At 36.8% G+C, this 18,363-nt stretch overlaps 1 protein-coding gene across 2 annotated transcripts in view; it reads right to left on the bottom strand.

The window, feature by feature from the left end:
- The window catches only part of CNTNAP4 (contactin associated protein family member 4), a 251,849-nt gene that overhangs the window by 66,744 nt on the left and 166,742 nt on the right, over window positions 1–18,363 (bottom strand). For both annotated transcript variants that reach the window (XM_086630066.1, XM_086630065.1), the window contains exons 5-8: window positions 11,563–11,766; window positions 11,205–11,389; window positions 9,094–9,237; window positions 6,345–6,606 (exon numbers count right to left, since the gene is read on the bottom strand). In XM_086630066.1, the coding sequence (XP_086486192.1) occupies window positions 6,345–6,606; window positions 9,094–9,237; window positions 11,205–11,389; window positions 11,563–11,766 (795 nt within the window). The remainder of the gene's footprint in view (window positions 1–6,344; window positions 6,607–9,093; window positions 9,238–11,204; window positions 11,390–11,562; window positions 11,767–18,363) is intronic.

The raw sequence follows: 18,363 nt of genomic DNA, 5'->3' as shown, positions 1-18,363 counted from the left end.
TTTTGGCTAGACAATATGATGTGTAACGGACATTTGAAAAACAGAGTAGATAGAGCATCAGGAAAATATTATTTCTGCCTTACAATATCATGGGCATATATGTCACCTACATAATGAAGTTCCTAGGCTTAATGAGTACTATAATTTATCTCTCCTTTGGTTTTAGTACTATTTTATAGCAAGAACTCATCAAATATATCAAAACTTCAAACAAAAATAAACAATGAGTCACAACCAGCTAAAGTATCCTTAGGTCTTTTATGTCACTATGAAACTTAGTGAACTATATTCTGTCATCAAAGAGGTAATAGGTATGCTAAAACAAAGAATATGAATAACACAGTTTTTAAAGCACAGAAAATTAAATCTGAGAAAGTTTTTTCCCAATTCCCAGTAATATAATTGGTTTTCTTCTATAAGTTATTGTAGAATTATCCTTCAATAAGAAGCTAAATTGTAAAATAAATGTCATCTATAACGCCACTTGCCGCATTCTGTTTTTAAGATTAGCTATTTCAGACAATAATCTTTTAAAAAGGAATTATTTCCCTACTTAACTTATTTTCCTCTTTCTAGCCTCCATCCCCATCTACCAAAAGCTCCAGTTTCTTTCATCTCATCTCTAAGATTAAGCAAGGAGTTTCTTTATTTGTAGAGGTGCTTGAAGTGAATGATGTTTTCCTCAATAACATCTCAGTAAAATGTTATCTTCTTTAGTAATCACAGAATAATTTGGGCTGGAAGGGACATTTAAAAATCGTCTAGTCCAATCTCCCTACCAAGTACAGGGACTTCTTTTACTATATCAGGTTGCTCAAAGCTCCATACAGCCTGACCTCAAACATTTCCAGGGGTGGGACATCTAAATCTCACCTCTTTCAGTTTAAAACTGCTATCCCTTGCCCTGTCACTACAGGCCCTGGGAAGAAATCTCTGTTCATCTTTCTTATGAGCCCCCTTTTAAGTATTGAAAGGCCACAATAAGGTCTGCCTCGAACCTTTTTTTTTCTCCAGGCTGAATAACTGCAACTCTCAGTCTTTCTTCACAGTAGACATGATCCTCTGACCATTTTAATGGCCCTCATCTGGATGCATTCTAACAATTCCATGTCTGTCTTGTATTGGGAACCTCAGAGCTGGATGCAGTCCAGATGGGGTCTTGCAAGAGCAGAGTAGAGGGGCAGAGTCATCTCCCTCCACCTGCTGGCCATGCTTCTTTTTGTGCGGCCCAGGATGCAATTGGCTTTCTGGGCTGCAAGTGCACAATGCCAGCTCATATCTAATTTTTGATCCAACAGTATTTCCAAGTCCTTCTCCATAGAGCTGCTCTCAACTCATTCATCCGTCATTCTGTATTGATGTTGAGGATTTCCCCAACGCAGGTGCAGGACCTTAAGCTTGGCCTTATTGAACTTCATGAGCTTTACACGGGCTCACTCCTCAGGCCTGCAATATTCCTCTGGATGACATCTCTTCCCTCCAGTGAATTAACTGCACCATTCAGCTTGGTGTAATCAGCAACCTTGCCAAGGTTGTACTCAATCCCACTATGTGTCATTACTGAAGATTTAAATCTAACAATAAATTCTGTAATTTCATTTCAATTGTTGCATGGATAATTGTTTTTAGTTCTTAGTTTTGCATCCTGCTTCAGTAACTTCTTGTTCTGTGAGAAAACAAGATTCCAAATATTGTAGTATTTAGTTGTCAAGGTAGGTAAGAGAATACCCTAACAAAAAGGAGACTGAATGAATGACTGAAGTAGAAAAATATTTTTGTTACTGGAAAATTGTTTATATTAATTTAACACTTTTTGGCTTGTTTACTGTGTGTCATCACACTGACATACTAAATGATTTTGGGATAGATGTTTTGCTTCCTCTTCATACAGGCTGGCATGATTAGAGATGCTAAACAATGTTCATCTAGCTCAAATTAAGACTTCCTAAAAGACTTCCTGTTTCATTAAGTCTAGGGACTGAGAAATGCCATTGTGGGAGCACAAAACAGCCCCAAGAAAACAGGTCATTGTAGCCCTTGAACTGACATCTTTGATTAAATTCACATTAGTTTGTGTGAAGCCACAGATTGGTATGACAAATAAATAATGGTGGAGGTCAACAGACTGCTAACATTTTGATTCTGTCTGAAGGTTATATTGTCTGGTGCTCTACTAGGAGTTTTAAAAATGCTTTACCAAAATACAAGTGAAGAAGAAATAACAAACTTTTAGTCATAATAAGGTAGCTATTAAACAAGGTATCCACTTATTCTCGTTAGTAATACCTCCATTATTTTAATATCTGCATACTAAAAAAGAAGGTCTGTGGGAGGTCTTGCAGAACAATATCATCCAAGCTTAGGAACACATATATAAAAAGACAAAGTATACAGCTTATTAGGAGATCAGTGAGAAACAAAAAAAACCCACCTAGTTTAGAGAAAGTAATTTATAAATTAGTCTGGAGTATAATCACTAAATGTGATGATAACATCACTTAATTAAAAGCTATATAGAAATTAAAAGCTGCATAGAAAGACAGGATCATATGAAGAAACTGAGTAATAAGATCTCAAACAGTTATACCTGTTGTAATTCAATTTAGTCTCATTATTCAACACAAATTATCTTTGCTAATTTCTTTTTTTAATGTATGTTATTTCTTTGTGAATATTTGATGACCAGATTGCACAAGAGGCTATAAAGCAAAGAGATTAAGCAACCATTCAATAAAAGAAGGATACTGTTTATTACAACTTAATCACTAATGAATTAACATGCCATTCTCCTCATTTTTATGTGGTTGAAGAAATTTTCGAAAAACACGTGATAATGAATTTGAGAACTGTGCACAGACAAATATGCTCTGATTGAATTATCAAATATCGTGTGCGTGTGTGTGTGTGAAATCCAGGTCAGAAGTCATTGCCTGTAGGGGAACAAACCTGTCCAACCATCCATAATTTAATTACTCAGTCTCCAAATGCAGACTTGAATTACTTCAGTGAGTGTAACAATATAGCCTTCAGAAACTCAAGAAAAAGTTCCCCATATGGTTTTGTTAGATAACTTCTTTCTCAGAAGAAAGTAGGATGCTTTTTGCAGTAGTTTTTTGTCTTCACAAGGACAAACACAATTCCTCCTATTAGACTTTATGAAAACTAAGCTGGCAACAGTTTCTTTAACATACATCACCTAATTGAACTGCAATTGAAATAGTTCCTAAAAAGCCAAATATATCACTGTTAACTACATACCACTGACATGCTTACTAAGGAGTTGACGTTTTCAAACGATGAGCCTAGGGAAACCTCTTGTCATTAAAACAGTAGTCTTTGTACATCAATTATTTTAGGTTATAGCAAATATGAGGGATGGTCCTATCAGTCACAGAAACAGGATCAAGGTATTTATGTAAATTTCAACATTATCCATGGTCATTACAGAGTTACAGTGTTCCTGAATTAAAATAATCAACTGTTTGAAACTTTACTTTCAATCTTTATATATATATAATATATAATGAGCTTCAGAGTTGTGTTAAACTTTCTCTTTTTTCTTTTTTTTTTCCCTCCTCAAAGGAATTTTTATTTTGCATGAGGAATTAGAGTAAAAATCAATGTAAAAGAAACAGGAGCACAGAACTAAGACTAAGGAGGCCTCATCTTCAAATTCAGTGGCTGTTTCTTTACTCTGTTTGGCTCTGCTTTGCTTTGTTTGTCTTTCTGACACTGCCAAGTACATGGTTTATGAGCATTTCAGAATTTGCACCAATTATAAAGCCTTTTTTTTTAGTTCTGTGGGGTCCAAAAGAGATTTGGAGGCTTTAATTTTCATGATAATTACTTTATTATTTATTATTTATTTTTATTTCAGTAATTACTTAGCTTACTTGCTATATTTTTTTTTGCTCAAGACAAACTAGCACAGAGCAGCATTATTAATCTCCCTATATTCTGTCTCGAAAACTCCCTGAAAGATGCCTTTGATTTGGTTCCTATCACTCCAATGAATATACTCTATACACGAATAAATTCTTCTACGCATTCAGATCCTGAACTTGTTTTCTAAGTACCAACGCAAAAGGCAGTTTTCGTACTTGTTATTTACTTATTAATTCAGTTTGCATATTACATTACTGAAACTAACTTGGCTTCTTTTTCACTTATAATATTTCTGTTTTATGGATATGAAATATGAAATATATGATTATGTACAGTTCAAAATAAACTTAGGATCAACTGATGTTTTGGATATCATTGTGTTTTCTACAGCCAAATTACCCATTACTTCTCTGATATAATCCTCCATCTAGTAATCTCTGATCATATTCTTTGTCTGTACAGAAACCACTCTGATCCCAGCCTCATTTCCTCATCTTCATATATTCTTTGAAATTCCATTTGTTGGCCTAATATCTCTAGTTCTCTTTTTCCTGTCAGAGAACTCATTCTGGAATGACCATTTTATCCTTCTACAAGAAAAAGGCAAAGTTCAATTTGTTTACAGAAAGGATGAGAAACTCTGAGGTGGTTGTGATGCATGGAGTGTCAGAGTATACTCTCTCTATATACATATAGTATATATAGTATACTACTGATGGAGCACAGCTAGGTGAACGATAATATCACATGGTGATGTTTCTGCTTCTCACCATTTAATTAAAAGTCATGGAAGATGGAGGTCATAGAATCATAGAATCATGGAATAGTTAGGATTGGCAGGGACCTTAAAGATCATCTAGTTCCAAGCCCCCTGCCATAGGCAGGAACACCCTCCACTACACCAGGTTGCTCAAAGCCTCATCCAAACCGGCCTTGAAAATTTCCAGGGATGGGGCATCCACAACTTCTCTGGGAAACCTGTTCCACTGCCTCTACACCCTCTGAGTGAAAAATTTCTTCCTCATATCTAATCTAAATCTACCCTCTTTCAGTTTAAAGCCATTGCCCCTTGTCCTATCACTACATGCCCTTGTAAAAAGTCCCTCTCCAGCTTTCTTGTAGGCCCCTTTTAAGTACTGGAAGGCTGCTGTAAGATCACCCCCGGAGCCTTCTCTTCTCCAGGCTGAACAGCCCCAACTCTCTCAACCTGTCTTCATAGCAGAGGTGCTCCAGCCCTCGGATCATCTTCATGGCCCTCCTCTGGGCTCGCTCCAGCAGCAGTGTTGTTGACTTTGCCCTGCTCTCACATTTCATGAAAGAAGGAGATTCCTGACTGGGTCAGCAGTGTTGCTGTTCTCACATCAAGCGCTAGTGGCTCTCAGAAAAACTGAGGAGCTTCTTCATGAAACAGGGAGTCCAGCGGCTCCCAGACCAAATGAAAGTGAAAGATGATATCTGCTTTTCAGAATCCCAGTTGGATACTCTCTAATATGACTGTAACTTACTGTATTTATCTCATCTTCTTGACCTTATATGGCTTGGAAGACTAAAGGGCACGCTTTCCTGAAATCTTAGCTCCACCCTGAGTGCTGCCTAGCAATGCACATTACCAAAAGTAGGTGATATACTCGCAACTCAGTGATTAACTACAAAAGCGATGCTTTACTTCTCAATTACTCAGTCTCTTCAATTTCTCCATTTCTTTTTGTCCTTGCTATAAACGTTGTTGTGGTTTGTTGTTTGTGGTTTTTTTTTTTTTAATGAAGACTCAAATTTGCCTCAGCTTTCTGGAACACAACCTGGTTTTGGGCATACTCTGTCCAAATTTAATGGAGAGCTCTGTAATTTATTAGAGCTCTCTATTTCCTCTAGGAAATAACAAACATAATATTTATAATAATTTATAATTTTATAGAAAAATTATTTACTTGATGCTTTGTGAAGACACTGACAATAGATGAAAAACATGTTAATGGCTTAGTTTGACAGAGTAAGAAATTAACTTGTTTACACTCCGCAACTGAAAAAGTTGCTTAGTTGCTTCAAATTTCCTAAATTATACTCATGAGTTTTACATACTGTATGTATGCAAAGCTAAGGACTCAACTTTGTAGCCTATATTATTGTTTATATTGTTATAACTAGAGCAACCTGTCCTAGTGGAAGGTATTTCTGCCCATGGCAGGGGAGTTGGAACTAGATGATCTTTAAGGCCCTTCCAACCCAAACCATTCTGTGTTTCTATGAAATAATTTCTACCTAATTATGGGGAAAAAAGCACATATACATGTTTCTGGAAAAAAAGGAAATATTTAGGAACATTTTGGATTAAAATTCACACAAGTACAGTTACACATACACTAGTCATGAAACCAAGTAAAGAATATAGGTACTAATTTAAATGACTAACATATTTTTTGATTAATAGAAATCTTGGACATTTTCTTCATTTCTGTTACCTGCAGCGATGTCACTCAATGTTTTTCCTGGTTTATGAAGATTGATTTTAACTTTCCCATTTCTCAGATATAAGAAGAAACCACCTGAATCCTGATGTAGTTTACTAGATAATAGAAGTCCCTCCTTGTTCCAGGTGCGAAACTGGAAACTGATGAATATTTCGTCTTGCCCAGATGTGCCTGGCAGTGCCAGGTAGCTGCTGGAGCTCAGAAACGTAACAGGAACCACTTGCGGCTCTGAACATGAGAAGGATATGTTGCCCTAGAAAAAAATGAAACAAATATGGCGTTAGGAACGTATGAGCAAAAACAGTCATGAGAACTTTTGTATGGAAAGTACAGTTTCAAAACATTGTGCATAGAACCTAATATTTGTAATATTTTAATGTGTTAGTCTAAAAATCAGGTACAAATACATAAAAATATCATCAGCTTGAGAAATCTTTACTTAGTTGTTTAAGTAGAACAGACATACCTGCCTGAGCAAAGAGTGGCAAGAACCTTCGAGTGAATGAGGCAAGATCTTGAATTACATGGATGATTTAATGGTACTTGAGGAGTTAGACAGACCTGCTTTGTTTCTATTTTGGCTCAGCCTCAGGAAGCATTAGTGTCTTGACAAATTTCTGAATGTCGGATAAAATGCCACTGAATACAAAGTTTGGTACAAATATTTACACAGGTCTAAATGCTTGTATGCAGAGAAAAGTGTTGAGCTTGGTTACTGATTGTTTAAGGCAATGTTAAATACGGGGAAAAAAAAAATTCGCCAGACCAAGGAGCAATCTTTCCAAATCAATGCAACTGGAGATGTGCACTGACCTCAATATTTGTTTTCACAAAGAGTCAGAGAAAATTTCACATATAAACTCTTGCTACTTACAAATGTGAAACTTACTTAATAAATTAGAAGGAAACATGAAATCAAGAAGGCCCATACGGACCATATAATGAGCTGTATTTAAGCACCTAGCCTTTATTTTGTGCTTGACTGCTTCTGAAATCACTGGTTCTTAAGTGTCTAAATAAACCTGTGAATGAGTTCATTGACAAATTGTGAGCTTAACCTGCATCTGTGCTTGCACTGAGTGATATAGATAAAATGGCTGGAATGGGAATAACGTATTTGGTGCCAGAGCTAGTTAATACTTTATGACTCTTGATAGTGATACAATATGCACTTTGATCTAATGACTTCCTGGCACCATTTGAACTATAACTAATTTGTTCTGTACAGATGATTACTAAAAGATTAATGTCTTTAGAATTCAAAGTACGTTTAACTTCTCTTCAACACAAAGAGATTTTCAACATTTGAACACACATAAAACTATGACCTTATAGTAAAAAGCTAAAAAATCAATTTAAGAAAAATACTCACTAGCCCCTGGCATGGCAAGACATTAAAGTTTATCTGTTTTAATTTTCTTCAAGGAAAATATATGAATAAATAAAAGCTCTGTCTTATGAACTCAGCTGTAGAGAAACGAATATTCAACTGAACTGACCCATAGTGAAAAAGCAGTCCTCAAATTAATAAACCTTGTTAAATGTTAAAACTTTACTATCTGCAGATTCCCCCTCCATGTTGTTTGGACAGCTGCCTGATAACTGTATCAGACCAGCAAAGTGGCTATTTAACAAGGATTCTATGGTAACACAGATACTTTCTGGCACATTTACATTATAAAACATCTCCTAAATAGTTTTGAAAGTAGTACAACAGCTTAGATCATTTGAGATGAAGATGATGAAATTTCCTATGACAATAATTTCATAGTTCCCCTTTCACTAGTCCACACAGAGCCTCCTATAACTGCCCTCTCCCCAACACCCATCAGCAATATGGACAGGATATTATACAGAAGTATCAGTTAAGTCTGGAATATTTCAGGCGAGCTTCATGTGAGAAGAGATGTCTGTCATCCATTTAATCTGGAGCAGAGGACCAAATTTGATTGTTCGTATTCTGAATTTAAATCTAAATCAAAAGATTTAGAGCTTGAAAGAATTTCCTATTTTGTTAATTACTTTGAACTGATTGTTTCCATCATATCTCTGCATTTCCTACTGCTAAATAAATAAATTCTGTGAATAGAAATAGCTCTTGTACTACTGGAAAAATACCAAAGGATTCAGTAGAACTTACAGAAAACTTCTTGTAACACAGAAGAAAGTTGGTTTATTATTGAAATCTTTTCTCCAAATGGTAGAGAATTATCTAATACAATCATTGGACAAGTTGCAACAATTGTATTAAACTCATCAACCTAAACTACAGCTCTTCAGACAAAGGATAGTATAATTTAAGAAACAGAATTGATCTATCAAAATTATAATACTCTTGAGAAGACAGAGCAGATCAGTGTCCTCAGCAACAGAATTTAAAAATAGCCTGCTGATGCTCTTACTGATGAGGTACAGAAGACAAAGTCAGAACTTCAATGACTTCAGATACATCTTATTTTACACACTGGCTTTTGTATGTGCACAACAGTGAGATCTCACACACATCTAAATATCAGCTAAAGAGCTGAAGAATAAAATGCATCCTGCATTGTCTACTGGATGAGCCTGTACAGCAGCAAATATAAAATAACTCAATTAGGTGATTCCTTGGTTTTTCTTTTATTAAACAACATAGATTTTACTAGAATTGTGTGTTAACAAATTGCATACGAAAGTGGTTATGGTCTTTTTCTTTTCTCTATTTTACTTATTTATTCTTTCTTAACTATGAATCTCTTACCACAAAGTAGATCTGAGATTTATGTCTCCTGGCCAGGTCAATAATGTTCACTCCATTATAATAAATATTTTCAAAACACCCATGAAAGTTCCTGCGTGACAATGTCCCTGATTTTCCAGGCACTGGGATCCCTCCAAAGCTGAGCTTAGAAAGAGAAGAGAAATCAATGATACTATTAAGTAATTTTCTAAGGAAAGAATTTGCTAATAGCGTAAAAGCAGAAGTCAAAGACTGGCCAACAATGAATCTGCTACTTCTTGGCTATTTGCTTTTATCAGATCTGTATATTAAAAGAACAGGCTAAAAAGAAATTAGACTATATCAAGTCACATATATTCACTAAAATATTCCGTTGGCTTTTCTTTTTTCTTCTGAGAATGCCTCTTAGCAATTGCTTATTATAGAGTGTTATCAGTTTTCAGAGTCCATTACAGCTGAAAAACCAAGGAGAAGAAGGACAAGGCCCCAGTACATGCAGACGGTGCTGGACAGTGTGAAAGGGAGAAGAGAATTCACTAACTTCTTAAGGAAATTTGAGCCTAAATTTTCCACTGTGTGCAAATCACAACTATTGTAACAGAGAATAAGAGTGCATCACATTAAACTATTCTAGGACAAATTCAAAACAAATGAAAAGAGACATTTTTTCCCTCTCAAAATGCTTAGTTAGGCTGTGTAGTTCCTTGATGTGATGCTTAGGTTTACTTGGGTTCAAAAAAAGATTGGAAGATTTAATAAAAATAAAAATCTATTGAGAGTTATTAAACTCAAGAAAATCACTATCTTAATAAGTCCCTGAGGCAGAAAGTGTTAGAAAGCAGTAGACTATTTTAGAAAAGCATCACCACAGGGGTGATCTGAGTTATACTCTGGTCTATGTTTCCACTCTTGGGCACCATCAGAAACAAGATGTCAGCTTAAGTGGACTTTTGAACTCGCTTATTTCAAAGTTATTCTGGTTAACATCGTAGAAAAGATCAGTTTAAACTATTTATCCTTTTAATTTTGAAATTTCACTGAATATTTAAAATTATTTTATGAACAAAAAAAAATTACCTCATGTTTCATTAAGTTATTAAATCCAGAAATTTTTATAGTCAGAAATGCAATTTTAAATACAGTGGTTCATACTTTTTTGGAAGTTTTGGGGCTTTTCTACAGCTTTTGCTTTCCTTTCTACTTTGTATTGGCAACACATACTTCATACTACTGTATGTGGAAGAGAGGAAAAACGAATTTTCAATATTGGTTGATTTAGTAAAATAAATCTTTTTAGCAGTAAGTTAAAACTAGTATTTGTTGCTGTCATTATTTTCTTCTTTTTTTTTTTTTAATTGGTATGATCCTCCAAGCTTTGGCACTGTGGCTTAGATTCAGAAATTTTAAGCAGAATCATGACTTTAATCTTGTGAATGATATTTTTGAAATGGGATAATGCAGACACAGAACAACATGAAATCTTACTCTAAATTGCTTAAAAACTCAAGTAGAATAAAGTAATTTAGATCTGCCAGCTCAAAACAGTCTATCACTCTATTTCATTCATCAAACAGGACAGGGGCAAACATAAAGCAGCTAATCCTCATATTAAAACTGTGAAATAGTGGTATTTTTAACCTTAGGTGGGAAACTGTCACAGCAAATTACATCGACTCCTTTTCATGAATCTACCATTTGTGCAAGCAAGATTTTTTCACAGTACATTTACCAGATTTAACAGGAATTTATGTCTTCATCTAAACATTTCTAAAATTGCTTTATAGTGATTTATTGCAGTTTTCATCAAGCCATAAATAATAACTTTTAGTTGGGGCAAATTCCATATGTTTACATACTGTTTACCACATTTACAGCACTACTGAAACAAAGATATTAAAATAGTTAACTCTGAGATGAAAAAGATGATCTTTTGAAAATTTCAGGTTGCAAGTCTAGTGGAGTATTAGTAATCTAGGAACATCTTTTTTTCTTTGATTCATTCCTTTAGGAGACAGAAAATCCTTAAAGTTTTAAACATTACAAGCTTCCTTAAGTTCTGCCTCCTTTGCTTTTTTCACTGCATTTACATAACAAAGTTAATAAATGTAATAAAGGAAAGGTAATTTTCACACCTCATAACCAAGGTCCAAATAACTGAATTCTCCTTTTGCATGAAAATGATGAGTGTGTTTATCCACTGTAAAGTTTACTTGATTGTTAAAGTGTTCAATGAGAACAGAATGCCAGTGTTGATCATCCAAAAGGCTGCCCAGCATAATATTAATTTGGGCATTAGAAGGATGAATTTTAGTATCACCTTGAAAGAAGAAAAATAAAAACTATTAATTCCATATAAAAATATAATTATTCAAATATATACTGCTAGTTTATCATATACTATACATTAAAATCCACTTAACAAATTAAAAGAAGTTTTAGTCAAATAATACCTAATAACTACATTAGATTTTATGAGACTGCAGCTGTTACCTAAATTAATGAGTAGGGACAGCTTCCCTTTAATTAATTCCAGGGTGATGTGGTCTCCATTTTGTCCTTCTCTGTGGAGGAGAATTCCATCACTTTGCATTGTCTTAAACTTCAGAGAAATCACATCTTTCAATGCACTCGTGAGTTTTTGATTAAATATGTAAATTAGACAACTTTTCCCATCAAAGCCAACCACCTCGGACCCTAGAAGTAAAGAAATGAAAGATAATGCATAATGCTATGTCTAAAAAAAAATCAGTTGCATGTTACTTCAACATGATATGAAGTCCCAGAACTAACAACCCTAGATTCACATGTTCTCAGTAAAATGTAACTTATTTCTGCTATTCCTGTTCTTCCCCAAATGTTAAGACTGTCCTGTTTTGATGATGGTGCTATCACTAGATAATAAAGCAAGGTGAGCAGAAGAGATCTGCTTTCTATTCCAATCCAGTACTAATCTCACATGCTGAAAAATCTTTCTTGCCTTGGAGCCATGAAGTACTTTGACTATTTCTGTTCTTATTGTATTCTTAGGGTGAAAATCTCCATCAATTTATCTACAATTAATTCTAATTAACAAAATAAAGAAGAGGAAAATCACATCCATTAAATTTAACTGCTTTTCAGTGCTTTCATGCAGATCGTAGATTTAAGCCACTATTAAGATCGTTCTGGATATCTGTACAGCAGCTCATGGCATACTAATTTTAGAAAAGACACAAAAATATTCTAAAATGAAAACCTGTCAGCTGTGAGTAGAGCTTAGTTCTCATCATTAAATGTTTTTTTTACTGCCATCATAAATTATGACATAAATTAAGCTGAATTACAGTTCTAGTACTGGAATACAGGACTTCGTATAATCAATTTTTCAGTATGAGCATCACAGAATCACAGAATGTTTGAGGTTGCCATGTACATCTGGAGAGCATCTAGTACAAATTCCCCACTCAAAGCAGCATCAGCTGCAGCAGGTTTCTTAGGTTTGTGTTCAGTCAAGTTTTGACTTCCAAGGACAGATATTATACCTCTCTGGACAACCGATGCAATAAAAAACTGTATTTCATTTTGTGCCCATTGTCTCTTGTCCTGTCACTGGACATCACTGAAAGGATCCTAAAGTGTAGAATCCTTTAATATCCTACACTTTAGAAGACCCTACACTTCTATACACCCTCCTATCACCCATTTATACACATGGGTAAAATTGCTCTCAAGCCTTCTATTCTCCAGTCCCAGCTTTCTCAACCTCTCCTCATATGACAGACACTCCCTTTATCATATTTGTGGCTTTTTTCTGGATTTGATCCTGTACGTCCATGTCTTTCTTGTAGTAGAAATCCCAGAACTGGACCCAGCGGTTCAGATGTGTCTCATTACCACAGCTGAGAAGAGGAGAAGGATAACCTTCATCAACCTACTGGTGCACTCTTCCTAAAACAGCCCAGGATGCTGTCAGCCTTCTGTGTTGTAAGTGCATGTTGCCAGCTCTGGTGTCTATCAGAACTCTCATGTCTTTTTCTTAAAAGCCACGGTCAGCCCACAGCGTGTACTGATTAAACCTTACTGGGATTATGACTCCACAACTGCAAGACCTTGCACTTCCCTTTGCTGAGCAACATGAGACTGTTGTCAGCCCATTTCTGCAGCCTGTCCAGCTCCCTCTAAATGGCATAAAAACTCTTTGGTGTGTCAATCAATCTTCCAAATTTTTATTGGCTGCAAACTTGCTGAATGTATACTCTGCCGCGTCATTCAGGTCATTAATGAAGATGTTAAACAGCATTGAAACCGATATCAACCCATGGGATGCACCACAAGTGAACAGACTCAGTTTGGCTTTGTGCCACTGATCACAACTCCGTCAGCAAGGCAATTCAGTCTGTTTTCAGTCCACTTCATTGTCCGCTTGAATAGCCTGTACTTACCAGTTGTCTATGAGAACGTTAAAGGAGACAGCATGAAAACTCTTGCTCAACTTAAGATAAAAACCATCAAACATTCCCTTTCACTCACCAAGCCATTTCCGATAATCTCCTTATCCTTCAAATATTTGGAAACGTTTTCTAGGATGGTTTGTTCCCTCACCATCACAGGGATTGAAATAAGGCTGATCAGTTGTAGTTTCCTGTAGTTCCCCAGGTATTTCTTCTTGCATGTTTTGAAGAGTGATATTGTCTCTCTTTCAGTCTTTAGAAACTTCTTCCAATAGCCACTACCTTTCAAAGACAAACATATGTGGCCTCAGAATGGCCATGGCCAGTCCCCTCAGCACTATCAGGTGCATCCCGATAGGTCCACGGATTTACATACGTCCAACTTGTTCAAACGTTACGTAGCCTCACACTCTTCACTGAAGGTGTCCTTTGCTCTAGTCTTTCCTGTAGGCCTTAGAGAACTGAGACTCCTGAAGGCAAGTCTCACCAGGAAAGACCAAGGTGAAGAAGGCATCGAATACCATGACTTTATCCATGTCTTTTGCCTCCAGATTCCCTGTCCCATTCAGCAATGGGTCTGTATTGTTCTTAGTTTTCCTTTTGCTCCTGATATGCTTGTGGAAGCCCTTCTTGTTGCCTTTCAGTTTCAAATCCAGGTGGTTTGACTTTCCTAACCACACTCCTTTATGCTTAGACAAGGTTTCTTTGTTCCTTCTGGATCATCTGATCTTGCTTTCACCTCCTGTACACTTCCTTTTATTCCTGAGCTGAGTTAGGAGCTCCTTGCTCATCGACACAGACCTCCTGCTACTTTTGCTTTATTTCTTGCTTGTTGGGATAGACTTTTCTTGACCTTGGAGGAAATCAGAGCAACGGAATCCTGGCATATATCAGAAACAGTGTGGCCAGCAGAAGCAGGGAAGTGATTGTCCCCCTATACTCAGCACTGGTGAGGCCACACCTGGAGTGCTGTGTCCAGTTTTGGGCCCCTCACTTCAAGAAGGATGTTGAGGTGCTGGAGCGGGTTCAGAGAAGGGCAACGAAACTAGTGAAGGGTTTAGAGAACTTGTCTTATGAGGAGCGGCTGAGGGAGCTGGGACTGTTTAGTCTGGAGGAGGCTCAGAGGGGACCTTATCGCTCTTTACAACTACTTGAAAGGAAGTTGTAGGGAGATGGGGGTCGGTCTCTTCTCCCACGTTATGAATGACAGGACGAGAGGGAATGGCCTCAAGTTGCGCCAGGGGAAATTTAGGCTAGATATCAGGAAGCATTTCTTTACAGAGAGGGTTGTGGGGTATTGGAACAGACTGCCCAGGGAGGTGGTGGAGTCCCCATCCTTGGAGGTGTTTAAAAACTGTGTAGATTTGGTGTTGAGCAACATGGTTTAGGGACCCTGACAGTGCAGGGTGAATGGTTGGACTCGATGATCTTGAAGGTCTCTTCAACCAGACGATTCTATGATTCTATGAAATGATCCTTGAAAATCGACCAGCTCTCCTGGATCCCTCTTGTCTTCAGAAGCATTTCCCATGCCACTATTCCAATCAGGTCCCTGAACACAAAAAAACTTGCTATCCTGGAGGCCGAGACTATGATGGTTATTGCCTTGTTTTTTCCTCCCAGGATCTCGAACATCACAGTCTCATGACTGTTGCAGATAAGACTGCCCTGGTTTTCACATCCACCATCAGTTCTTCCTCATTCGTAAGGGTCAGTAGATGTATCACCTTGTCAGTTCTTTGGTCATCTGTGTTGGGAAGTTATCATAAAAGAAGTCCAGAAAACTCCTGGATTGCTTATGCTCTGTTATGTTGTCCCACCAGCAGATATCAGGGTGATTAAAGTTCCCAATAAGGACCAAGGCCAAGTTGCCTGAAGAAGGCCTCATCCATTTCTCCTATATTAGGCAGTCTGTAGAAGATATCCATCACAATGCCACCACCTTTCATCTGTAATCGAATCCTAATCTATAAACTGTGAGCTGTCTTTGCACCAGGCAGAGCTTCATGCAATCTTGTTTCTTGCTCACATAAATGTTAACTGCCTTTCCTAACTGTCGTGGGTAGTGTTTTGAAACAGCCTTTATCCATCTATGCCACCACTCCAGTAAGAAAGTTATTTTACCATATTTCTATGGTCATGATGAATTCATAGTCTCTCAAAAACATGAAGACCTCAGTTTCTTCAGTGTGTTCCCTGTGTTGTGTGCATTAACACACAGACACTTCAGAAAGGCATCCACTTGTGTTGGTTCCTCAGAAACAGTGTGAAAACTTAGTCCATCATGTTGCCCTTGCAGCAGCTTTTGCGTAGTTGTGTGCTTGCACTTCAGATAATCAAGTTCTTGCACTTCAGCCCTAGTTTGTTGTTTCCATGGTCTCTCATGCCCACATTACCTTGAAGCCTTGTTTTCTCAAACTACTCCAACACTTCCTCACTTGATTGTAGACCTCCATTCCCCCATTATTCCGAGTTCAGACCTCTCCTCACCAGGTTGGAGAAGATGCTTTTGCCCTGCATGGTCAGATGAATTCTGTCTCTTCCTGGCAACTCTTGATCCTCGAAGAGTGTCCTAAGGTTGTTGAAGCTGAATAATTGCTGCTCACACCAGCTATGCAACTAGTTTTTGATCCAAAAGATCCAGCCAGTCCTCCTCAAGCACTCTCTCTTGTCAGCCGGAACAAGTAAAACACCACCTGAGAACCTATGCCTTTGCTTCTTGCCCCTAGAGAGTGTAGTTATGGTTTATATACACCAGGGCAGAGCTGGCAGTATTGTTGTTGCCCACATGGATGAGAAGCAGACAGGGATTGTCTGTAGTTTGGACAAACCTCAACACTCTTTCCACAATGTCCTAGACACAAGTCTCTAGCAAGCAGCAAACCTCCCTAGAAAGCATGTCAAGCAGGCAGATAAGGAGGCTTCCAACACTTGCAATGGGGAGAGGTGGGGACACACCTAAGGGACATCTTCGTGGCATAAAATCATACAATAATTTGGGTTGGAAGGGACTTTTTGAATTTGGGTTGGAAGGGACGTCTAGTTCCAATGTCCCTGCCATGTGGAGGGATATCTTTCACTAGATGAGGTTGCTCAAAGCTCAAGGGAAGGGAAGGGAAGGGAAGGGAAGGGAAGGGAAGGGAAGGGAAGGGAAGGGAAGGGAAGGGAAGGGAAGGGAAGGGAAGGGAAGGGAAGGGAAGGGAAGGGAAGGGAAAAAACCCAACTGATTTTTATCCCAATACTATAAAAGAATATCTATCAAAATCAGTACAGATTGAACAAGACACACACAAAAGAACTGATAACACTATAAAAAGCTAATAGAGTATTCACAGTTCATAAGTAAAGAAGAAAAATGTAATTACCCTTTAAAGATACATTTGTGAAGTAAATGAAGATGTAAAGGACACTCAATAAAATATGAAGTTATTTTTCAACTGACTGGTTGACTTCTTGCAAGTCAAGGGAAACCCATTATCTATTTACTAACTTTATTTTGCTAAAAATATTTCTTTTTATTGTCAGCATGGAAATTAACTCGACTCAAATTAACTATAATACTTAAAGCCAGTTGTTTATATTCCTTTTTTCAGAAACTCTTGTCAATTGAATGCAGCTATATTTCAAAATACAGTTTCTTGATATTCTTCACATCTTGATAATGTACTTCCTACTTGTGAAGAATTCATTTACCGAGTGTACAATGAATAAATATGATATTCTACCCAAAAATGAATCCTAGGTTGACTATTTTACTTCATTATGTCACTGAATGAATGTGGACTGTAAAATCATTAATGTTAAATTTAAATATTGAATGTGAAGTTTAATGGCTACAATAAAAACTTCAATAATAGAAATTGTAGACTGTTATGTATCTATCATACCAGCTAACTAGATACATTCTTAGTAGATAATGAATAACAGCAGGGTTTTCTGATTACGAACATACTCTTGTTGTTAGTTATTGAGACAAGGGCATAAACGACACTTATAACTGGTCTCCAAAATCCCTTTCACTATTCTGCAGCACTAGTTTCTAAGAAACAAAATCTACTCTGTCCAAATTTGGAAAATAAACAAACCTAAACCTTCCTCCCACCATCATGCATGAATGATGATTGTGAAAGGACTGCAGATGCTAATCAAAATTCTTATAACATTTCTCATGCGTGTTTTGTCTTCACCATCTGTGCATTGCCACTAGAAATAAGCAGAAAGAGTTGTAAGAGATAAAGCTTGTGTCTCCTACAGGGTTATCAGAATAGAAAGAAAGAGCCTAAGAACCCAGAGTGTCATAATATTTTCCTGTTTCATATTCACCAACTACTCTCATCTTCTTGTAGTCTCTGGACTTGAATATTAGTCTCCATGTTTTTTTCTCTACTCTACTGTTAAAAATAAGGAAAATAAAGAATGTTGATTTACTTTTTTGTTTTTATAATTTACAATGTGTCTTTCTCAGTTCTATGTAATATGAATCCTTGGTATACTGTGAAAATACCTTTGGAAGTCATGAAATGCCTTGGAGAAACTGGAAATTTTGGAAGTCTCCTCACATACCATAGGATTAAGAGTTCTAGTGATTCTGAGCAAAAGTTTTGATTGCACTATCTTCATTTGAAAAACAGGTTAATTTTTGTTGATCTTTAAATTAATGCTAATACCCCATAAAGAAAACACTTAAAACAATGCAAACTGTTTGGAATTTTTTATTGGATTTAGATATCCTTAGTCTTGACCAATTGCATTAAAATGAGAAATCTGCTCTCTGGCCCTTTCTAGTTTTGAGGAAAGCAGACCTGACAAAGTTCACAGTGTACAGAAAAGTTAGGTAAATCAAGACTGAGGCATTGTTTTA

This window comes from Tauraco erythrolophus, chromosome Z, assembly GCF_009769465.1.
Source record: "Tauraco erythrolophus isolate bTauEry1 chromosome Z, bTauEry1.pri, whole genome shotgun sequence".
In the NCBI taxonomy this organism is placed as follows: Eukaryota; Metazoa; Chordata; class Aves; order Musophagiformes; family Musophagidae; genus Tauraco; species Tauraco erythrolophus.
Note: the sequence above shows the minus strand (reverse complement) of the source record. Positions and strands in the feature narration are given on the sequence as shown.